Source organism: Schistosoma mansoni, chromosome 3, assembly GCF_000237925.1.
Source record: "Schistosoma mansoni strain Puerto Rico chromosome 3, complete genome".
NCBI classification, from domain to species: domain Eukaryota; kingdom Metazoa; phylum Platyhelminthes; class Trematoda; order Strigeidida; family Schistosomatidae; genus Schistosoma; species Schistosoma mansoni.
In genome coordinates this window covers 21,230,074-21,254,911 of record NC_031497.1, presented here as the reverse complement: position 1 = coordinate 21,254,911, position 24,838 = coordinate 21,230,074, and the positions used below count along the sequence as shown (strand labels likewise).

The 24,838-nt window shown below is 41.3% G+C and overlaps 2 protein-coding genes across 2 annotated transcripts in view; one reads left to right on the top strand and one right to left on the bottom strand.

Annotated features, from left to right (window-relative positions):
• Positions 1-247: 247 nt before the first annotated feature.
• Smp_145260 (putative structural maintenance of chromosomes smc3) lies at positions 248-4,130 on the bottom strand (the record flags this gene model as incomplete). Its single annotated transcript, XM_018799617.1, has 5 exons — positions 248-543; positions 2,613-2,730; positions 3,598-3,676; positions 3,716-3,795; positions 3,828-4,130. 5 exons carry the CDS (start codon positions 4,128-4,130, stop codon positions 248-250), a joined length of 876 nt encoding a protein of 291 aa, XP_018651388.1.
• A 19,005-nt stretch (positions 4,131-23,135) lies between these two features.
• Positions 23,136-24,838, top strand: part of Smp_134850 (putative rootletin (Ciliary rootlet coiled-coil protein)) — a gene marked incomplete at its 5' end in the record, with an annotated part of 25,546 nt that continues 23,843 nt past the window's right edge. Inside the window, 2 exons of the mRNA XM_018799616.1 lie at positions 23,136-23,150; positions 23,403-23,713. Coding sequence (XP_018651387.1) covers positions 23,136-23,150; positions 23,403-23,713 — 326 coding nt within the window. The remainder of the gene's footprint in view (positions 23,151-23,402; positions 23,714-24,838) is intronic.

Genomic DNA, 24,838 nt, shown 5'->3' with positions numbered 1-24,838 from the left:
ACTTAGTGAAGAACCTATCGATGCATGTAAATAATTTGAAACAAACACTAAGACTAATTTTTTGATTTTTAGTCGATCAATACATGAATACATATTATTTCATGCTTTGATTGTTGCCCGATGACTAGAAGCATCAGGTAATTAAGAGTATCCTATTCTAAACACTTTAAAATAAAAGAAGTTTGACTGGTTAACTACAAATCGGTTAGTTCATGCTTATCTAGAGAATAAATTAAAATGAATAACATTAGTTTATATTAAAAACGGAATATAAAACGCCATCTACCTCTATAGCATCTGCACAGTCTTTAGCAGCTCGCCGAATTTCAGCTGTACTTTCACTGCTTTGTTCCCGACGAGTTTGTATTTCTTCCAATTTTTTTCGAGTTTCTTTTAACTCTCTATCGTATATGGTAAATTCTAACGCACGCCTGTCCCTATCCCAATGTTGATATTCTTTTAATTCTTTTGTTTCATTTTCAAGCGTTCGTAATCGATCTTCGATGCTATTAAGGAGTTCGGATATCTGTTCTCGTTTGGCTTCTATCATAAGAAAATCATTTGTACTTTACTGGTAATTAATTTTGATACGAAATAGTTAATAAAAAGATAAGATATAAAACTAAGCAAGAGAATGTGTTTGAAATTAATTCCTTATAATGATTAAATATTGATTGAAGTTGTGTTTTTTCGAAGCTGACCTAATTTAGTCCTTTCTATTAGTGAAAAAGCAATATAACTGAAGATTATGTTAATCTATGAATAACGCTGTAATCCCATGATAGTGATACGGTTAGTTGTATACTAATACATTTGAATAAAAAATTGGCAGTTTTCGGACTCACTGAATCTTCTAACATTGCTCCACTGACTTGTGGATTAGACCTTAAGGTCAAAGGCTCCGGATGTGGCCCCCTAAGAAAACGACCTGCTTCAGTTTGGGTACCCGGGCAGTATGACAGCCCCCACACAAACCAAATAATGATTACTACTGGAAAAATTATTCTTGCTTCAACTCGCATGCAGACAAATCCCGCTCACAATCATTTGATAACGTTCGCTTTTATTTCTATCATACTACGTCATTTATGTATTCCCTTTTATTTTCACTTTGTGTATTCTTATTTTTCAACTTATACAGCAGCTCGCCTATGGTAGAAACACTGTCATATCTAAACGATCTCAAGTCACTGACTAGTCGAAAGTTGAATGCTACCACCGAATAAGAATACTGGAACAGTTTTTCTGAAACCAGGTATACCATTCAAATTGGCTTCCTCCACGTTCGCACACTAATGCAGATCGGACAACAGATAGGGCTGGCTATGTCTTTAGGAAGTCTTAATATCGACGTCTGTTGTCTATCCGAGACCCGCATTTAAGACTCTAGTGAAGTACTACAAATTCGATCTACTTCTGTTGCTTCGAAAAGCTTGTTTAACGTGCGTTTATCCGGAGACCATGTGACATCTTTGTTTGGTTTTGCTGGCGTCGATGTCAAACTAAGCGCTAGAGCTGAAGCAGCAATAATTGGTTGGATCCCCGTTAACAATCGGTTATTTGCTGTTAGGTTGAAAGGTCCACCAAGATGGGAACAAATCAGTGTGAAAAAGGTGTCTTTTCGTCATCTCTGCCTACGCTCTGTCAGATTGCAGCCCGAATGCGACTAAGAATGAGTTTTACCATCAATTAACTGTTCTCCTAATAAAAATGCGTTTGACAGATATTGTAGTACTAGCCGGAGACTTAAATGCTCAGAACGGGCGTCTAGGCACAGAAGAGTCGTTTAGGTGGCCAAAGGGGACTTGTTGGTCACAGGTCAGATAACGGGGACCGTCTACTGCAACTGTGCGCAAACTACACCTGTTTCTGACTAGCACTAACTACCGGCAAAGTCATCACCAGTGTGCTACCTGGCGCCCTACCTCTGCATCTGAAACTTGACATACGATTGATCACATCGTGGTCAGCTACCACTGACGCGGTTGTATACAAGACTTCCGCACCTTTTAGAATACCTGTCTGGACTCTGATCACCACCTTGTTTGCGCTAATTTTACCTTACGTTTCAGTGGCCGACAAATTCTTATTCCTAAACGGATCGATGTCAGTAAATCGGTCGCGGCTTCTGTTGCAACTAAGCATTAAACTGAGCTGGGTTAGGGCTAGCTACCATTCCACCGGAAAGTATATATCACCATTGGTTGCAATTGAATGAAGCCATGAAAATAGCGAGTAAAGTCGATTGCGGCTTCGCGAAACGTCCCGATTATAAGCACTGGGTAGGTGGCTTGAGATAGTTTAGATATGACAGGGTTTCTACCATAGGCGAGCTGCTGTATAAGTTCAAAAATAAAATACGCAAAATGAGAATAAAGGGAAATACATAAATGAAGTAGTATGAAGGAAATAAAAACGAATGTTGGTTCAAAATTACAATGGCACTTGAAAGTGCAGGTGACCAAACTTTACGTTGAATTAATCAAGTATTTGACTTGTTGTCAGAATCACGAAGTGATTAACATATGGCTTATCAAAACAAGTAAAAATTACTGATTTCATTGAAAGATCTTCGAAATCAAACAATAAAAGAGCTTAACTTCTATGTCTACCTGACTCTTTAAATATTTGTTTGCTTTCCTCTTTACGTTCATCATAGACTCTGGTTCCCGCAACCTCTCTCAACAATTTCAGTCTCTGGTGATCAGGCGCAGTAGCCAACTGAGTAATCTGAAAAATAAATATGCAACCAAACACAAAACTTACGTCAAAATCTGAAAAATAGAACTTGGGGTTTTAATACTAATGGGTTTAAATGTTTGCAATCTTCAGATAATTAAAATAACTCATAGTGCAATTGAACAAGAAAAAGAGAATTCAGCGAAGAAACTTTTCCTCTCGACGAAATCATTTACTTAAGTTGTAAATTCGTATATATAGTTATATGTAAAATATATGTCTATAGCAGGCTAGGAAAGATTGCACGATAAATTGATTCAAGAGTGCGTTACGGAACAAAAGTATTATCTATTGCGTTTAAACTGGCACAGGAACTGCATGGATCTTGTTGACCTCAACGGAAAAAGTAAAGTACCATTAGAAGGAAGATAAATAAAGCATAAACGAATTAGCATGAAGTAAAAAGTCGAACACTTATGTCAAAGAGTTTAACTGTCTTTAACTACTTAGGATAGAGAAATGTTTCCTTTAGTACATAGCTAAGTCTTGTTTACATTTTTATTTTAACTGTTCAGAGCCAAAGTAAGAATTAAGTAAAGGATGTAGTAGAAAGCTAAGGCTGTGACTACTAGTATTTTATAGACTTTTGACTACACGTTAGTCGGACAGGTCGTGTTAGTTATAAGCCAAAGACTCAGGTTAGAAAGGCCGGTAAATATGTATGATTCGATTCATTCCGTAGCAGTCCACACGGACAGCAAGTTGAACTGATACATAATAACACACAAAACTACGAATTGTAGCCGTTTTCTAAGTGTGTTTAGAACAGGATAGTTCAATATGTTTAAGCACTTTACGAAGCAAATATAAAAGCTAGAAACCCGTTTTAGACAATCGAGATGTGAAAAAACAACTGACCTTTCCTTGTTTAACGATGTAGTATGGGTTGCTACGAGAAAATCCAGCGCTTTCCAACATATTCATAACATCAGCTTTTCTACAATTAGGAAAAATAAAATGAGGGCATCAAACCTACGTGACCATTTTCTTGTCGAGAAAATACTGATCTTTTTTGCTACCGATTATCCTCCGTAAAGAGACTTCATTTTTATCGAACTAAACATAACGTTGCTAGGAAAAGTCCTTACAGGAATCCGATTATCAGAGTTGTCAAATATCATTTCCACGTAAGCCGAAATAACACGTGGACCTGTGCCTTCATGAAGAAGGTTTTGTCTTTCCTGGTTACTTAGGTGACTGTATTCATCTGAAAGAACAAATTGTATAGCCTGGAAGAAATTCGATTTTCCAGAACCATTGCGCCCAACTGTTGGTATTATCGATGGCAAACAGATCATACCTATTATGTTATGATGCGGGCTGAACTCTTCTGGGCATGTTTGATCTCTATAACTGCGAAAACCCTGTATAATGACTTTCTTTATGTACATTACGTACAAAGCGAACTTAGGTAGCGCAGTAGTAACAGAACCCGCCAGAACCCTTGACACCAGAACTAGTATGCCCCTCAGCTTTAGGTATATTTTATTAAGATGGGGCTTCTATTGATCTGCTAGTCTGTAACGCACATGAAACAGTATTTCTATCAATTGTTACTTTAACAACTACGCCACCTTGATATCAGCCATCGATATTTGAAAACGTAGGTCGGAATGTTTACGCGCGCTATTTAAAAAGGACAGTGGCATTTTTCCTCGTTGAGTAAATTCTATTGTTTTGATCGTTATTAACGTAACAAGACTACTGTTTATACTTTGATTGAATTTCTTTCAGTTAAAGTATTCGACTAGAGTATCATTTTTGGTATCCTAAATAGTTTATAGTCGGTACTCTAGAGTACCTTGTTTTTCTATTGTATCTAAATGGTTCAAATGGTTGAGGACGGAATAGAAGAAGCTTTCGCTTAACAGGCTTCCGTGTCTAGTAGCAGTGGATCACCAATACCTCCAGGCAAAAACCTAGGTATATGAACGATAATAGAGGAAAAAAAAAGAATTTGGTAAATCATAATAAGATGTTATCCTTAGTCCTTAAGAATAAGTCAAGTTTCCTCTTAAAGGACTCCTGGGAGGTCGCTTGGACTAGCTCAGTCGGCATCGAATTCCAGCACTTGACAACTCTAACGGAGTAAAAGTTGTGTCTGCAGTCTGTTCTGCTATATAGGGTCTCCAATTTCTGGGTGTTACCTCTTAGGTTAGTGTTATAACTAAGCTTAAGAAGATGTTTAAGGGGATGACCAGAAGTATTAAGGATACTGTAAGTCATAAGAAGATCACCTCTAAGACGCCTGTACTCTAACGGGTAAAGGTTAAGTGATTGGAGGCGCTCTTCGTAAGGTTTGAATTTGAGTCCCCGAACTGATTTCGTGGCTCGACGTTGGATACGTTCCAGAGTGTCCTTATCCTTTTTGAGGGAGGGAGGAAATACTATGTTTCCTTACTCTAAATGGGGACGAATAAAACTGTTGAAGATTATGTGGAAGGTTCTACCGTCAAACTGGCCAAAAATGCGCTTCAATGTTACCAGTGCAAGGTTTGCTTGAAAGGCGTTTTTGTCACAGTTCGCATACGATTTCAGGGCATAGGGTACCAACACTCCTAAATCTTTTTCGACTTGGGAAACTTCTAGAGAGGAGTTACCTAAGTTATAACTATAGTCTGCAACATGTCTCAGATGGACTACTTTGCACTTTGAAGTGTTGAAGGTAAGTCCATTGTAGTCTGCCCAACTTTGAAGTCGAGTCAGATCCTCCTGAAGAACTAGTATATAATTATGATCACGTATCTCTCTCCAAAGTTTCACATAACCAGCAAAAAGCAATAAGTCAGATGAAACTTGTTGAGGAAGATCGTTAATGTAAATCAAGAAGAGAAGAGGACCTAGTATTGAGCCCTGGGGGACCCCATCAGAACATTCCACAGACTGAGAGAATGTGAAGTTAACCCTGACTTCAAAACGTCGATTTCTTAGATATGAAGTGAGCCGGTCAATTAGAGGTGGTTTGATACTCAATCGTCCAAGCTTCTTGATAAGACATATATGGTTGACCCTATCAAAAGCTGTTGAGAAGTAGAGGTAAATGGTGCCAAACTTCTCCTTGCTATCTAGGATGCTTGTCCATCTTCCACCTCAGTCAGCAGGTTGGTCATACAAGAGTGACCCTTCCTGGAACCATGTTGTTGAGGTGAGAAGAAATTTAAGGATAATAAGTAGTTGTGCATACCATCGCATATCAGGGACTCCATAATTTTTGAAGGTATATAGAGAAGTTCTGTCGGTCTGTAGCTCAAAGTTTCGCTGCGTCGACCTCCTTTATAAATTGGTGTGATGTGTGCCAGCTTCCAAATTTCCGGTAGTTTGCCTCTGCTTAGCGAGTGTGCAAACATCACGCTAAGTGGTGAAGCTGCTTCCCTCAAAACAGCGGAATGAACCATATCCGGACCAGGAGAAGTGTCTTTTCTTAGGTGCTGCAGTTTACGGAGCACCAGGTCAGCACTCAGATCCACTTCGGAAAGTCCTGTACAGGTGCAGGTGAAGCTTTCGTCAGTATAGTTGATGTGGGTCAGCTGGAATGTCTGGGAGTATTGTTCAGCCAAAAGGTTGGCGGCATCACCGTCGTTATTGGTCGGGCCATTGGGACCAAGCAGTTGGGAAACTCCAGTTTTGCCTTGTCGAAGAAAAGCTGTGTAAGTGAATAAGCTTTTCAGATTGGAGACGAATTTATCGATAAGCTTGGTCTGGAACTGAAGCCTGTCTTCTCTTATTGCCTTTGAACATATGTTCCTTATGCGTTTACATTGCTTGTTAGTACTTTGGTCCTAACTATTTACAGTTTTTTCTAATTTTAGTCAAAACTCCCGACCGTTGCTACTACCTTGAAGTGGTGGTCGGGCTTGCCTATCGTGATGAAGCAATCGAGCTATACTGGCTGGAACAATCGTTCCTCGAGGTCCTACCATGCCAGACAGGTCAGTTGAAAAGCGGTAAGACTAAAAGCAGTAAACCCAAGGTTCGAAGGCGAATTCGTACTGCCGACTGTACAGAGGTGTGACAGCAGTAAGGTGTTTCCTTCAGACAGCCAGCATAACAGCGATGCTACCTTCCCACAAGGAGGGGTGGGGTTAGAAAAGGTTGACCCTAAAAATGCACACCTCATCTTATCCCGCGAATATCCGTCTCCAGCGGTAAGGTCCCAACAAGTACGGAGCTAACACAGAAACTACCCACAAAAAGGTCGTGTGTGACCGACCTCAAGCAGTTATCCCTTGGGCACTGCGGTCACGCTCTCAGGTCATTAAGACCACTTATAACCCAATTTCCTTTTCAGGTACCTCTAGAAGAACCCTTCCATGGTGTGGGCGACCGGGAAGTGATAACTACCCTCATACCTCTAACAGCATTCAAGACCACTGTATTCATAATCGATCTCCTTCAATTCCTACTATTCCTTCTACCTTGACCTTCAACACTAAACTTCCTCTTCCGGTTTCCTCCTCAAGTGTCACCATGGCCAACGATTCTAGTGCGCGAAACGCTGTCCCAGGTCTACTAAAATCTCGCTCCAAACTACACATTGGAGCCTTCAACGTACGTACTTTAAGTCAAATCGGTCAACAGGCCACCTTGGCTAAGACCCTAGAATCCCGTACCATTGATGTATGCTGTGTCTCCGAAACATGCATACAGGGTCCTAGTGTGGTCATTCACTTGACCTCACCTCGCCAAAATGGACAGCCGACGAAATACACCCTCCGTGTATCTGGCGACCCGTTGGCTAGTCCTCGTAGACTTGCAGGTGTAGGCATAGCACTAAGTGCAAGGGCAGAACAGGCACTATTAGAATGGATCCCCGTTAACAGTCGCCTGTGCGCTGTCCGGTTAAATGGCTCCGTAAGAACTCGGAAGGATAGGGACACACGTCGTTGCATTTTCGTCGTTTCTGCCCACGCTCCCACTGACTGCAGCCCGGATGAAGTAAAAGATGATTTATACAGAAAACTCTCTGAGCTTCTTCAGAAAGCTAAGCGCTCAGACATAGTAGTCGTAGCGGGTGACGTTAATGCCCAGGTAGGCAGCTTAAATCAAACAGAAAGACATTTAGGTGGGTGTTTTAGTATTCCGGCTCAACGAACCGATAATGGTGATCGTCTGTTGCATCTATGCTCAGAAAATCGTTTATTTTTAGCAAGCACTAATTTTAAGCATAAGGAGAGACATCGTCGAACATGGCGATCACCTTCACCAAACCAACGATGGACTCAAATAGACCATATTGTCATCAGTCATCGTTGGAGAGGCTCAATAGAAGATTGTCGCTCGTATTGGAATACTTGTTTAGACTCTGATCACGATTTAATACGAGCGCGCATTTGTCTGCGCGTCAATGGACGCAGGAAAAGTACACTAAGAAGACCCATCAGGATTGAACTGGAGGATGAGAAAGCCAAATGCGAATTCCAGAAACAACTGAGTTCACATCTAGGCAGTTCTGTAAACGAGACTGACCCAGATGCTGCTTGGAAAGACACACGAACAGCTGTGGAAACAACAGTAACATCTATTAGTTATTTAAACCATAGGGCTCCAAAAAACCAGTGGATTTCTTCTAAGTGTATTTCACTGATGGATTTGCGTAAATTCATCCCATCAGGCTCTGAACACGACGAAGAGCGTAAACAAATCAAATGTAGGTTGACTAAAAGTCTAAAGAACGATCGTGGGCAGTGGTGGGCAACGAAAGCAAAAGAGATGGAAAAGGCAGCGGCTGTAGGCAACACCAGACAACTATTCAGACTAATAAAAGAAACCGGAATTAAGAAGTCAAGTGTAAGCAAAACAGTCTCGGAAATAAACTTAAACGTTCTAAGTCGAGAGAAAACATATTTGTTAAAGACAAACAAGTATACGAAGATCCTAAACTTGTTACGGAACTATTTAATGAGCACTTTTGTTCCTCATTAACGGATGAAAAACCATTTAATGATTCAGAACTTATCACAGCATCTGCCTGTGAGATTACTAACGTAGACTTCAATGTACAGAATATCTCTAAGGCAATTAGTACACTGAAACACTCCTACACTGATGGACCAGATGGTATTCCGGCTAGCATGCTAAAACGCGGAGGCGATGATATGTGTGTTTTATTACTCAAACTATTTGCGATATCACTCTCTACAGCGCATTACCCTACTGCCTGGAAAACTACACACATCATTCCCAAAATTAAAACAGGACCTGAAGCAAATGTTGAAAATTACCGACCCATAAACATAACTTTAGTGGTGTCTAGAGTGATGGAGAAAGTAGTTAAGGCGGCGTTAGTCCAACATGTAATTACTAATAATCTCATCTCGGTCTCCCAACATGGATTTCTTAGGTCCGGATCATGTGATACATGCCTAGTGGACTACATGAATGATATAACTCTGAAACGAGACAATGGACTCCTTGTATCAGTCATATTTTTAGACTTTAAGAAAGCTTTTGATAAGGTTCCACACAAACGGCTACTAGCCAAACTACGGTCCTTCGAAATCAACAACCCACTCTATTCATGGTTTGTTTCATTCTTAAAGGGACGTAAACAAATGGTAAAGTACAACGACTGTCTCTCATTACCTAGACCAATAACTAGTGGCGTCATCCAGGGAAGTGTATTGGGCCCAGTTTTGTTTCTCATGTATATAAACGATATATGTAACATCATAAAATCTGGGAAACCATACTTATATGCTGATGATCTCAAAATAGTATACAGCTATAAGCCTGAGGCTCTAAGTGAAAGTGTACCCCTGATTCAAGATGATCTCAATAACCTAACTATCTGGAGCGAAAAGTGGCAATTACCATTTAATCTCCACAAATGCGGGATCATGCACTTTGGAAAGCACCCCTATGAACCCCAACTTTACTTAAATAAAAGTAAAGTCCAGACACTTAATTCAGTACACGATCTAGGAATAAATTACACAGGAAGCCTAAACTTTAAAGCACACACCTCCTCTATTATTTCTAAAGCCAGACGTCCAATTGGCTTCATAACGAAAAATTTCTTACGACAGATGCCAAGCTTACCCTTTACAAAATATGTGTACGACCTTCCTTAGAATACTGCTCTTTTATCTTCTCTAATATGAATACCACTGACAAAATAAGAGTAGAAGATGTTCAAAGACGCTTTACACGCCAACTGCTGGGAAGTGACACCACTCTTGATCACACAAGTAGATGTAAGCACCTCTCTTTAGAACCTTTATGGCACCGTAGGTTAAGGAACAGTCTGATATTTCTCTACAAAGCAATAAATGGACTGTCATTCCTAACCTCCTGCCCAACTACGATCAATAACCCAGCCTATAGACTAAGAAACAATGCATATACACTATTTAACGAAAAACACCAAAAACAAATGCGTTGTAGGTTTTTTACAGTTCGGTATAGTTTATTGTGGAACAGGTTGCCAATACCTATCCGTAACTGTGACACCTTCACCAAATTTAAAAGGCTAATAACCCTGTTACTAAACTCTAAAGAACTTCAACTATTCCTTGAACTCCCGCCTACCAATGAGGCACTTTATTATGGACCGCCCAATATCTAGACGGAACAAGAATATAACGAACTCCATTGTCGTTAGTATGAATATAGCAAAACTAAAGAAAACATGCTTTATCCTTCCCCACTATTTATTGATTATTAACCATGGCCTTCCGCTCCTAACCCTCATTTTCGGTTTCCGAATCTCTCTAATGGATAAATCCAAATTATTCTTCCTAAGTGTCATGTCCTTTTATTTTTCTTATTACAAGTAGACAGATAACTCACTAATCTTATGGATGCTGACCAACTAAGGCCGATCAAAGGAAGCTCAAATGTCCTAAATTCTTGTGAGTTGTTCAATGTTTTGTTTTCCTTACCCTGAAAATTTTACAATATTCTCTTTCATATCCTCTGGTTTGCTATTAGTCCTTACCATCTCATAACCACATATAATCTTACTTGTCTCTTATAACCTTCACCATTAGTTATCTTCATAGTAGTATGATATATTAAATGGATATCTAACCCATAATACAAATGCCATTACCATCTGATTTGCTTGTAACATGGAACTTGTAGAGACGGTGTATTCCAACTATGGTCCTTGATTAAAGCAATATTCATACTGACCACAAACGTAAGAGAGCCTAACATCATAAAAGGAGGGAGGGTGGCGTTACTGACCAGCAAACATGATGGTGGGGAGATAACTTCAATCCACCCGTGTCTGTGGGGCAGAACATATTAATTACGGCTCCTTATGTCTAGTGGAATGTCACGAACCAACGGTATTGATGCGAAATTATTCATGCAAAATACCACTTTAAATCATGCTAAAAAAAAGCTAAATTGGTTCCACTTTCTACCGAGTAATCCTATTACAAGCAAACTAGACAATTGGCTAAAAACGAAGCCCACTCTATACCCTATAAAATCTAAAAACAAAAAAAAAGAGTTCAAACAGCTTCTAAAGTAAAGGGAGACAGTCATTTGTATCAGAATACTGTTTTCAGCACTTTATTTTATAATTACACATAATCCCATACTTCATTCTGAACTACATTCATTTATACAGTTCCTTACCCACTCATACCTTGCCCACACTTATATTGATATGTTTCTTACGAAATCCATTTGCATTCATATCTTATGAAATATCAACCCAGCTGAGTAATTTTCAACATTGAAAATTGTAACTTCTTTAACAATTTGATCTTGCCTGTAAACCGGCATGCCTCATGTAACAATCTGTTATTTGAGAATAAATTATTATTATTATTATTATTATAAAGACGAAACCCTTGTCTGCTCTCAACCCAAACGTTTAGAACGATGGGCGGAACACTTTAAGGAGCAGTTCAGATGGCCTTCAGCAACTGTACAACTACCCACTATTCCCAGAAAACCTGAATGGAACATTGAAGTAGGCCCCCCGACCCTACTTGAAGTTCAAAAGCTTAAAGCTGATCTGAAACAAGGAAGAGCAGCTGGTCCTGATGGATTGGCTCTAGAGGTCTTTAAATATGGTGGTCCAATCTTAGCGATTAGGTTAACTAATATTCTGGCTAAAATCTGGGAAACGGACGTAATCCCATCTGACTGGTCACAATCACTGATTGTCCCAATATATAAGAAGGGGCCAAAATCATCCTGTGATAACCATAGAGGGATTAGTCTGACTAATATAGTATCTAAAATACTAGCCTCAATAATTATCAGGCGCCTAACTAAGACTCGTGAACTGCAAACACGAGAGAATCAGGCTGGCTTCAGACCTGGTCGTGGCTGTATCGACCACATATTCACCATTCGTCAAGTTTTAGAGCACAGACATGCTTATCGGCGTCCGACAATGATAGTTTTTCTTGACCTGAAAGCAGCATTTGACTCTGTAGACCGAGAGGTTCTGTGTCAGTGTCTGTCATTGAAAGGTGTACCTGAGAAGTACATAAACCTTGTGAAGGCTCTTTACTCGAACACAAGCAGTCGAGTGAGAGCTTATGGCGAACTGTCATATGATTTTACAACCTCAAGTGGTGTCCGTCAAGGCTGTCCACTATCCCCATTTTTGTTTAACCTCATTATAGACCTGTTACTGGAAATAACACTCTCTTCGACTGAATTTTCAGGAATTGATCTTCTACCAGGAGGTTCACTTATCGACTTAGAATACACAGATGACATAGTCCTAATTGGTGAAAACGCTGACAAAATGCAGAGTCTTCTGTTGGAACTCAGTAATAATGCCAGGATGTTTGGGATGCGTTTCTCCCCATCCAAATGTAAATTGTTACTCCAGGACTGGCCTGCGTCAACACCCGAACTAAGGATAGGGAGTGAAGTAGTCGAACGCGTGAACAACTTCACTTATCTTGGAAGTCTGATCAGCCCTAATGAGTCGGTGTGACGAAATCTCAGCACGAATTCAAAAAGCTCGTTCGACTTTTGCCAACTTACGTCACCAAAGGCGAAGACGAGATATCCGTCTATCAATTAGGGGACGAGTATACTGCGCAGTAGTTCGCTCTGTTCTACTTTACGGCTGCGAAACATGGCCATTAAGAGTAGAAGATACTCGTAGGTTACTAGTATTTGACCACAGATGCCTTAGAAATATTGCTCGCATCTGCTGGGATAACCGGGTAAGTAATAGTGAGGTTAGACGCAGGGTATTAGGGAATGATGGTAAATCAGTTGATGAGGTCATGAATCTTCATCGACTGAGATGGTTGGGCCACGTGTTACGTATGCCTGAACACCGATTACCACGACGCGCAATGTTGACTAGTGTAGGGGATGGTTGGAAAGGAGTTAGGGGCGGCCAAACCAAAACGTGGCATCAGTGCTTGAAGTCACTAACTTCTAGTCTGAGCCATGTTGGCAGATGCAGACTACCTGGTTGGGGTGTGAGTGACTATCGTAATAAATGGTTGGAGACTCTGGGTGACATGACTCAGAATCGATCACAATGGCGTAGGTGTATACACTCTTTATCTTCCCTTAAACCTTGAGATTAAAATTGCTTCATAAATTTTTTCCTTCCTATACTATATCCTTCTATACAACCTTTCCTTATATACTACCACCACTAAATTAATTGCTTCTATAAATCCGGTGTTCATCTTGTTGTGCTAACGAGGTATGGCAACTTGGACCGATGGATATATGTGCCTGGTCCTACGTTGTCGCTGACTGACTGACTGATTCACAGTTTTTTCTAATTTTAGTCAAAACTCACTTTCTCATCCTAAAATGACTGGAAGATGCAACAAACCCTTTTGCCAGCGCGCGAGATGTGATTTCCCTTGACAGCGCATCAGTGAGATGAGGCAAAGGTTGTCTCAGAAATTTGCACGAATCTAACGCTGGCGCTTTCAAACGGTTAAGTAAGCATGGCTGCATATGGCTATGTCAACAGTGTTGTCTGGACGCAAATAGCCTGTTGACCGAGACCATCTCAATGATCACTGCTGCGAAGAAGTGTCTCGGCAAGCGCGGTCGGGACACGTCGGTCAGAACTCGATCTGTCGACACGCAGATTGATGTAAGGCAGGCACAAGTGAGTCCAAAAAATGCTGACCCACATCGTCCAAAGGAGGAAGGACAGACTCCAAAGAGGTCTGTCCCAACTAGAAACTCGCGAAAAAAGTCTCTTCCGTCTCCCGTATCCAAAATGATACCCAGAAGGGAACTCCCGGAAGCCGAAACCGCAAGGCTCGGTCAGTTTCCAGCGCGAAGGACGACCCAACCTCACAAGTCGTCCTCAACTCTCCGGAATCCCATAGTACGCCTGACGCGACTGTGGTTACTTCTCCAAAGAACGTCGACGATTGGGTACGGGTCGTAAGAAAAAACGACAAAATGACGTTAAAGGAAATCCTACCCGCACCAAAAAGGTCGTAAAGCCGACGTCTGATCACAACGACAGATCAGTCATTCTCCATGGAGTCAAGGAGAGTGACAGCTCAGAACCGAAAGCTCGTTTTGAGCACGACATTGTGTTGATAAAACAACTACTCAACCAAGCTATGCCCCAAAACATCTCCGGAGTCACCTTGCTAAAGGTGTATAGACTAGGAAACCTAGCGCATCTGAAGCCAAATCAATCTAGACTACTCAAATTCGTTTTCAAATCCCCAAACGAACGCGACTTAATCTTACAAAATAGACACAAATTAAAGGAGTTTTTCTCCGTAAGGACTTACCGCTGGCGGACCGTGTAAAAAGACAGGAAGCCGAAAAAGAACTACAGCTCAGATTAGACGCTGGCGAAAAAGACCTGAAAATTGTAAATTTTCGGGTCGTCAGGCTTCGACAGAGGATGATGCCGAAGCCACTCTGGGTGAAGCACGAGGCCACCTAAATAGGCTTCGGATCTGTTATACCAACGCCCGGAGCTTACTAAATAAGCTACCGGAACTAGGTGTACAGATTGACTCAACTAGGTCAGACATAATCGCAGTCACAGAAACGTGACTGATGCCGTCTATAGATAGTAGGGAACTTGATTTCGAGGGTTTTACATTAGTAAGGGCCGATAGAATACAAACGCGTAAAGAAGGGGGAGTAGCTCTATTCATTAGGAATGCTATTCCATTCACCATTGTCGACAGTATATCCCATGAGAGTGGGACGTATGAATTAGTTAGCTGCCGTCTGAAATGCAAGGGACAAGAGTTACTGCTTAGTTTGATCTATCGCAGTTCAAGCTGTGAGGTAAACGAGGTCCTGCTAAGCAGTCTCAACACTTTGTCACGAAGTGATCGATGTCTAATCCTAGGGGACTTTATTCCACCCATGGTGGACTGGGGAAATCTGCGGACTGAATCGTCAGATAATTCCTTCGAACAGGAACTAGTTGATGCGGTAATCACATGTGCCCTAGTGCAACACGTGAAGGAAGCAACTAGGTACGACCCGGGCTCTGCATCATCCTTACTAGATCTTATATTGACTCATTATGAGGATGACGTTGCAAACCTGGATTACATGCCACCCCTAGGCAAAAGTGATCATGCAGTTTTAAGCTTTGACTTCCATATAACTGTCGATCACGAGCACGCCTCAGCTCAATCCAGACCCAACGCCTGGAAAGTAAAACATACCAGACATCATGAAATCAGCATCATCAGTAGATTGGACAATAAACCCAGAGTCATCAATCGAAACGGCTTGGGACGTATTCCGGAATTTAGACTTCAAAGTCACCGCCCCCCACATCTTTTGGACTACACCTAAGGGGCCGAGAAACCCCCCACCGTGGTTCAGTAGAGAGGTTCACATCCTTCTCCGTAAAAGAAGGAAAATGTGGGATAGATTTAGGTTACTGGGGACTGATGAGGCAAAATCTCAGTATCAAAAGGCTCGAAATACCTGTGCCTCGACCCTCCGTAAGGCCAGAAAGCTGTACGAAGAAAAAATCGTTAAGGAATCCATAGAATGCCCTAAACGCTTGTATTCGTATATAAACCAAAAGACAAAAAGAATAAGAAATGTTCCTTCACTATGGGGAGACAGTACTGCCTCATCACTAGTGGGGGACGACTTTGGCAAAGCCCAAGTATTCTCTAAATACTTTAGCAATGTATATACCATAGAAACACCCTTCTCACCAGTCCATGAAAATCCCCCCACACAAACACTGGACAGCATGACCATTAAAGAACTCCATGTCTTTGGTCTGCTAATTAAGCTTGACATAGGTAAATCCACTGGACCCGATGAACTAAATCCTAGGTTACTAAAGGAACTAGCTAACTTTGTTGCAAACCCTTTAAGTATATGTTTTAATCTATCCGTAATCCAGGGTCGTCCACCAAAAGACTGGAAAAACGCCATAGTAAGTCCTGTCTTCAAAACAGGTACAAAACATAAGCCTGAGAATTACCGACCCACTAGCCTAACTAGTGTGGTTGTCAAAATCTTAGAAAAGATTATTCGGAAGGAGCTGTTAAAGTATCTCGATGAAAACCGGATCCTCTCCGAAAAGCAGCATGGCTTTAGAACAGGTTACTCTTGTCTCACAAACTTATTAGTCGCTCGTGAAAGCTGGTGCGCTCTTAAGGACCAAAAGTTACCTATAGACGTAGCTTACATCGATTTCAGCAAAGCTTTCGACAAAGTTCCGCACAACCGACTACTATATAAGCTAAGGAATGTCGGGATTGAAGGCGATCTATTGATGTGGATAAAAGACTTCCTATTTCGGCGTCAACAAAGAGTAAGGGTGAACTCCGCAATCGATTTTACTCGCTATTTTCATGGCTTCATTCAATTGCAACCAATGGTGATATATACTTTCCGGTGGAATGGTAGCTAGCCTTAACCCAGCTCAGTTTAATGCTTAGTTGCAACAGAAGCCGCGACCGATTTACTGACATCGATCCGTTTAGGAATAAGAATTTGTCGGCCACTGAAACGTAAGGTAAAATTAGCGCAAACAAGGTGGTGATCAGAGTCCAGACAGGTATTCTAAAAGGTGCGGAAGTCTTGTATACAACCGCGTCAGTGGTAGCTGACCACGATGTGATCAATCGTATGTCAAGTTTCAGATGCAGAGGTAGGGCGCCAGGTAGCACACTGGTGATGACTTTGCCGGTAGTTAGTGCTAGTCAGAAACAGGTGTAGTTTGCGCACAGTTGCAGTAGACGGTCCCCGTTATCTGACCTGTGACCAACAAGTCCCCTTTGGCCACCTAAACGACTCTTCTGTGCCTAGACGCCCGTTCTGAGCATTTAAGTCTCCGGCTAGTACTACAATATCTGTCAAACGCATTTTTATTAGGAGAACAGTTAATTGATGGTAAAACTCATTCTTAGTCGCATTCGGGCTGCAATCTGACAGAGCGTAGGCAGAGATGACGAAAAGACACCTTTTTCACACTGATTTGTTCCCATCTTGGTGGACCTTTCAACCTAACAGCAAATAACCGATTGTTAACGGGGATCCAACCAATTATTGCTGCTTCAGCTCTAGCGCTTAGTTTGACATCGACGCCAGCAAAACCAAACAAAGATGTCACATGGTCTCCGGATAAACGCACGTTAAACAAGCTTTTCGAAGCAACAGAAGTAGATCGAATTTGTAGTACTTCACTAGAGTCTTAAATGCGGGTCTCGGATAGACAACAGACGTCGATATTAAGACTTCCTAAAGACATAGCCAGCCCTATCTGTTGTCCGATCTGCATTAGTGTGCGAACGTGGAGGAAGCCAATTTGAATGGTATACCTGGTTTCAGAAAAACTGTTCCAGTATTCTTATTCGGTGGTAGCATTCAACTTTCGACTAGTCAGTGACTTGAGATCGTTTAGATATGACAGTGTTTCTACCATAGGCGAGCTGCTGTATAAGTTGAAAAATAAGAATACACAAAGTGAAAATAAAAGGGAATACATAAATGACGTAGTATGATAGAAATAAAAGCGAACGTTATCAAATGATTGTGAGCGGGATTTGTCTGCATGCGAGTTGAAGCAAGAATAATTTTTCCAGTAGTAATCATTATTTGGTTTGTGTGGGGGCTGTCATACTGCCCGGGTACCCAAACTGAAGCAGGTCGTTTTCTTAGGGGGCCACATCCGGAGCCTTTGACCTTAAGGTCTAATCCACAAGTCAGTGGAGCAATGTTAGAAGATTCAGTGAGTCCGAAAACTGCCAATTTTTTATTCAAATGTATTAGTATACAACTAACCGTATCACTATCATGGGATTACAGCGTTATTCATAGATTAACATAATCTTCAGTTATATTGCTTTTTCACTAATAGAAAGGACTAAATTAGGTCAGCTTCGAAAAAACACAACTTCAATCAATATTTAATCATTATAAGGAATTAATTTCAAACACATTCTCTTGCTTAGTTTTATATCTTATCTTTTTATTAACTATTTCGTATCAAAATTAATTACCAGTAAAGTACAAATGATTTTCTTATGATAGAAGCCAAACGAGAACAGATATCCGAACTCCTTAATAGCATCGAAGATCGATTACGAACGCTTGAAAATGAAACAAAAGAATTAAAAGAATATCAACATTGGGATAGGGACAGGCGTGCGTTAGAATTTACCATATACGATAGAGAGTTAAAAGAAACTCGAAAAAAATTGGAAGAAATACAAACTCGTCGGGAACAAAGCAGTGAAAGTACAGCTGAAATTCGGCGAGCTGCTAAAGACTGTGCAGATGCTATAGAGGTAGATGGCGTTTTATATTCCGTTTTTAATATAAACTAATGTTATTCATTTTAATTTATTCTCTAGATAAGCATGAACTAACCGATTTGTAGTTAACCAGTCAAACTTCTTTTATTTTAAAGTGTTTAGAATAGGATACTCTTAATTACCTGATGCTTCTAGTCATCGGGCAACAATCAAAGCATGAAATAATATGTATTCATGTATTGATCGACTAAAAATCAAAAAATTAGTCTTAGTGTTTGTTTCAAATTATTTACATGCATCGATAGGTTCTTCACTAAGTAGATTGTCTCAGACTATACATTAAATTCTAATGAGGAAATGGGATTACTTCAGTGTGATTATGAATATAACGAAATAATTGGGGTATGTGCTAGATTCGATGTGTTATAACACCTGTTTCTGCACCATACTCAGTCGGGTTAAAATCTCCCAGTAGGCATATTTAGAATATCTATGGACATTAATTTTGAACCGAAAGAAAGAAAATATATCAGAGGTGAGTTTCTGGTAAGGAATTCATTTTCAGTCTTACATTGTGGACTGAGTTTACCTAGATAAATGTTGAAAAGCAGGGATGATCGTATATTTGTTTTGTTTTATTATGGTTGGGCATTGCTGTGGAGTCGTACACTAAAACGAAACAACCGTCAACTGCTCCATAGTTTTCAATGATTATCCAAATGAAGTTAGTTTGTGGTATAAAGTAGAGATCTAATTATCACCAAGAACCTTTGTTAAGGAATTAATCATTGAGTAGAAGTAATCAATTATCCCTATTTTATTTATTTATTTAAACACATATATATTGGTACAAAAGGGCACCAGATACATATGCGCCACACAAAATAATGAAAGTAGGAAGAGAAGGGATGAAAAGATAAGGCGGACTGAAATGTACAACCAGAAGACTCTTTCAGTTAAGAAAGTTAGAACCACTCTTTATGTAGAAAGTAAAAGAAGGTTGCAGCAGGATCGCCACTGGCTTCTATTCTGAGCCATATCTGATAACGTCTCTAGCCACAGTGTTGCACCATCTCTCGGACCCCAACCAGGGAGTAGTGAAGGACCAACAGAAGCTAGCCCTTTGCAGCTTTCTTTCATGCCACGACACCATGTCATACACTGACCTCCTCCCCGCTTTTTCCAACCAGTCCCAGAGTCGGCAAATAATGCACGGCGTGGAAGTCTCTGGGACGACATTCGTAAAACATGTCCAAGCCACCGAAGTCGGTGTTTCAAGATGGTGACACCAATTGAATTATTGTCTCTGCGCCCGAACACACGATGCCGAACCTCTGCATTACTAACATGGTGTTGCCACTGGATGTCAGCAATCCTTCGGAGACAACGATGATCGAACACAGAGAGACGTCTAACATCCTCAACTCGGAGAGGCCAGGTTTCACAAGCATAGAGCAAAACTGCTCTCACCGACGCGTTGTAGATCCGACCTTTTACAGCCAGACTAACATCACGAAGGCGCCAAAAATGGCCCAGATTGGCATAAGCCGCTCTGGCTTTCATTATACGTGCATCAATCTCATCACTCACGCCCCCACCAGCACTTATGTAGCTACCTAGATACACGAACTTCTCAACTACTTCAATCTGCTCACCATCCAGGGCGAGTACAGGATGAGAATCCTGCCAGTCTTGTAGGAGTACTTTGCACTTGGAGGGTGCAAAGCACATGCCGTACCTGCGGACACTGATTGCCAACTGATTAAGTGCGGATTGCATGCCTTGGGCATTATCGCACAGTAAGACAATATCATCCGCATACTCAAGGTCGAGAAGTCGTTCTCCAGGCAACATATCCACACCGCCATTACTTACATCCATCAGAGCTGTTTCCAGGATGTCGTCGATGGCAAAGTTGAAGAGGAATGGTGAGATTGGGCAACCCTGCCTAACCCCACTGCTCGAATGGAACAAGGGAGAAAGGTGGTTGTATGCCCTCACTCTGCCTGAGGTGTTCGTATACAGGGCCTTTAAGATGTTAGTGAACTTCTCAGGCACACCCTTCTTCAATAGACAATCCCAGAGAACAGTCCTGTCCAACGAACCGAAGGCAGCCCTGATATCAAGAAACGCTACGATTGTTGGCCTGCGATAAGTATGACGGTGTTCTAACATTTGGCGGAGGGTGGAGATGTGATGAATGCATCCTCGACCAGAACGAAAACCAGCCTGCTCCTCGCGAGTCAATCGTTCTCGGGTTTTAAACAACCTACGAAGAATGACAGAAGCCAATAGTTTGGACGCAATCGGAAGTAGACTTATCCCCCGATAGTTGTTACAGGAACAACGTGAACCCTTTTTAAAGATAGGGACGACTATTGACTCATTCCATGATGTTGGAACACTTTCTTGCTCCCAAACCTTTGCAAACAACACAGTCAGTTCCTTAGCCAGAAAGTCACCACCATCTTTAAAAAGAGCCGGAGGTAAGTCATCTGGGCCCGGTGATTTGTAACGTTTCAAGAGTTGGAGTTCCTTGCGGACTTCCGCCTCGTTTGGTGGATCAGTCGTCACCGGCCATGGGGGGCAGGACAAACTGGTTGATGTTGCCGGAGCAGCAGGCCAGTTGAACTGCCCTTCGAAAAATTCCGCCCATCGTCCAAGACGTCGAGAGATGTTAGTGATTGGCATCCCATCATACTCGTAGATTGTTTCACTCACACCAGACTTCTTGCTGCCAGTGGCTCGGATGAGTTGGAAGAGCTTCCGGCAGTTACCAGATGCAGCTGCTGCTTCCATCTCATTAGCACGCTCCGACCACCAGGCTTCTCGGTCCTTACGCAAGCTTTGCCCGATTTCATTACGTAACAGCCTTCGTTTGTGGTCATACTCACGGTCACCCGGAGTAGACCGACGGGCTTCCATCAGTTGTGAGGAGCCAGAAGAAACCCAGTGCTTGTAAGCGGGACGTTTCGCGAAGCCGCAAGCGGCTTTACTCGCCATTTTCATGGCGTCGTGAAGATGCAACCAATGCTCACCTATACTTTTCGATGGGATGGTAGCTAGCCTAGAGGCTAGCTCCGCTCGATACTTACTTGCAACAGATGTTGCAGCCAGTTTACTAACATCGATCCGTTGGTGGTGGTCAATCCTTCGGCCACTGAAAAGTAAGGTGAGATTGGCGCAGACCAGGGCATGATCAGACTCCAGATAGGTACTCCAAAAGGAGCGGCAGTCTTGTACACAACCACGCCAGCGGTAGCTGATCGCGATGTGATCAATCTGAGTCCAGGCTTGAGATGCAGAGGGAGGACGCCAGGTAGCACACCGGCGATGACTGTGCCGGAAGTTAGTGCTGGCCAGAAACAGGTTGTGGTCTGTGTACAGTTGCAGCAAACGGTCCCCGTTATCTGTCCTGCGACCAACAAGTCCCCATCGGCCACCTAAACGACTCTCTTCTGTGCCTAGACGCCCGACCTGAGCATTCAAGTCTCCGGCTAATACTACAATATCTGTCAAACGCGCTTTCTGGAGAAGAACTGTTAACTGGTGGTAAAACTCATCCTTGATTGCATCCGGGCTGCAATCTGTCGGGGCATAGGCGGAGATAACGAAAAGACACCGATTCTCACGCCGATTTCTTCTCACTTTGATGGAACTTTCTAATCTAACAGCACATAACCGACTGTTAATGGGGATCCAATCGATTAGTGCTGCCTCAGCCCTAGCGCTTAGTGCGACACCAACGCCTGCAAGACCAGACGAAGATGCCACAGAGTCCCCGGATAAGCGCACGTGAAACAAGCTTTTCGAAGCGACAGATGGAGAGCGAATTTGTAGTACTTCACTAGAGTCTTGAATACGGGTCTCGGATAGACAACAAACATCAACATTAAGACCTTCCAAAGACATAGCCAGCCCTATCTGTTGTCTGATATGCATTAGTGTGCGAACGTTGAAGGAAGCCAGCTTGAACGGCGTACGTGGTTTCAGAAAGACTGCTTCAGTATTCATAATCGGTGGAAGCATTCACTTTCAACCAGACAGTGACTGGAGATCGTTTAGATAGGACAGAGTTTCCACCATGGGCGAGCTACTGCATAAGTTGGAAAGGAAGGATACACGATTTGGGAATAAAGGGAGTGAAAAAGCGACGTAGTAAATAATAGTAATAATAATAATAATAGTAATAATAATAATAATAATGTAAATTGTCTTTCTTCTATTAGGAACGAGAGCAGTGTAATTAGTGTAGTGCGTCATTTCATGTCATTTGTGTGTGGGCTGTGATACTTCCCGGGTGCCCAAACCGAAGCAGGTAATTATCCCTAGGTTTGCTTCTAAAGACACACTTATTCACAATCTATATTCTGTATTTGTTTATACCTAGTACTCGTTTTGTTTTCTCTGGAATACATCTATGTTTTAATGTCACCTAATATTCCTTGAGATTGTAATAACTTAAGCTGGTGAGTTTTTCACTGCATACTCTTTGTTTTACAATGCAAGCGCTTAAATGTGATCTGTCCATTTGAAAGTCTACTTAAGACTAAGAAACTAGATGCTACTCATTTCACTTCCGCAAATTTATCAATATATTCTTGTGGTTAGCATTTCCATTTTCATTACTCGTTTTGTATGTTGTTAAGGTGATATGCTGTATATCATTAGTGCTATTACCAAATAACATTTCATTACATGAATGCTACTTTATTTATCTTCACATATATGTGGTTAGTCGATGTATGTTTTCCAGTTTATCGACCTATAGCTTAGTGGTTTGAGCGCTTGTTTTCAGACTTCTATGTTGCAGGCTTAAACTCCACTCTTCCTACTTCGGTCAAGACATTTAAGTAGTATCTGTAATCCCAACTCAATAGTTGTGGTTCAAAACCTAGAGGTCAAAATTGGATGTAATTACTGTGTTGTGTTATAATTGTTATTACCATATATTCATTATAATCGAATATGCTGATTCTATTTATTTCTTTTTAGAAACTAGAAAGGGATCTGAGAGACAACAGATTAAAAGAAGCTCAGATGCAAGATGAAGTCGAGCAAGTCCAAGCATCTGTAAGTGATGTTCTTCAACGTCGTGAGCAACTTCAACTTACTATAGCTGATTATTCAGCAACTCTTCGAGGTGGTAAATCTGCGCGTGAGCGAGCATCTGAAGAATTAAGTCGTGTTAGAGAACAAATAAACCAAGTTGAACGTCGGCTAGCTGAATTGAGACCTCAGTATAAAAAGGCTAAACAGTTTGAAGATGAATTAGCGAATGCACTTAGTGATGCTGAACATCGTAGGTGAGTAAACATAAATAACATGAACACAAATAACATTCGTACGGGAATAATATGAATTCATCTTAATTTCATGAATTCTTTTCAGAGACGTTTACAACCATGACATAATAATAATATCAATCATTAAAACTAAATACCAAGTTTGGACTTGAAAGTTTCAAATAAATTGAGCAATAGATAGAAAATTAATTATGGTTGAAAGGATGGAGTATGAATTGAATGTGGCATTTGTGATGGTGCATGTGAAAATGCAGCGATTGCATGTGCACATTTGTCCAGCACAACCACACACTCAAATGCATCGTCGCGTTTGCTCACTGCCTCCTCAATCCACGTGTGAACAGCATTGCCACCACAAACACTCACACTAACATCATCACAACAACACCAACCAGCCACAATGCACAGGTACGCAGCACCTCTCATCTCCACAACCGCCTCACAATTCTCATCAAAACAGTCACCATCCACGTCAACTGCAAACCTGTCACATGCATCATCACGCACATCACAATTACTAAATCATGTTCAACTCAAACATATTCCCATCACATTGAAACACAGATATATGTGAAGGAAGAATATTGTGTTGAATGAATTGTCTGCTGAATTTGCAATTGTATGTGTGAATTGATAATGCAAACTGTGGTGGTGGTGGTGGTGGTGGTGATGAGGACGCAATGCATGGTTGAAAGGATGGAGTATGAATTGAATGTGGCATTTGTGATGTGGCATTTGTGATGGTGCATGTGAAAATGCAGCGATTGCATGTGCACATTTCAGATATTTCGTCCTTGTATAAAACTCTTCAGGAGTGCACACCCATGAACTAACCGCCCGGGAGTCGAACTCAGGATTCTTGATTTCTAACACAAACTAAACTATTGAACTGGAATCCAATGATGTATATATCTAACATCAATTGATTACATGTTGTGTTCAATATTTTATATAGAGGTGTGTACATTGATTAATTACTATGTAGTAATCGATACTATGTTAGATGGTTAAATAATCCCAGGTTAATTTTTCTTTAGATTCCCATACATTCATAACCAATTTTCCAAAAAAGGTTTCAATGTAGATTCCAAACTTTTTAGTGTCCATTGTTATAACTTGTGACCG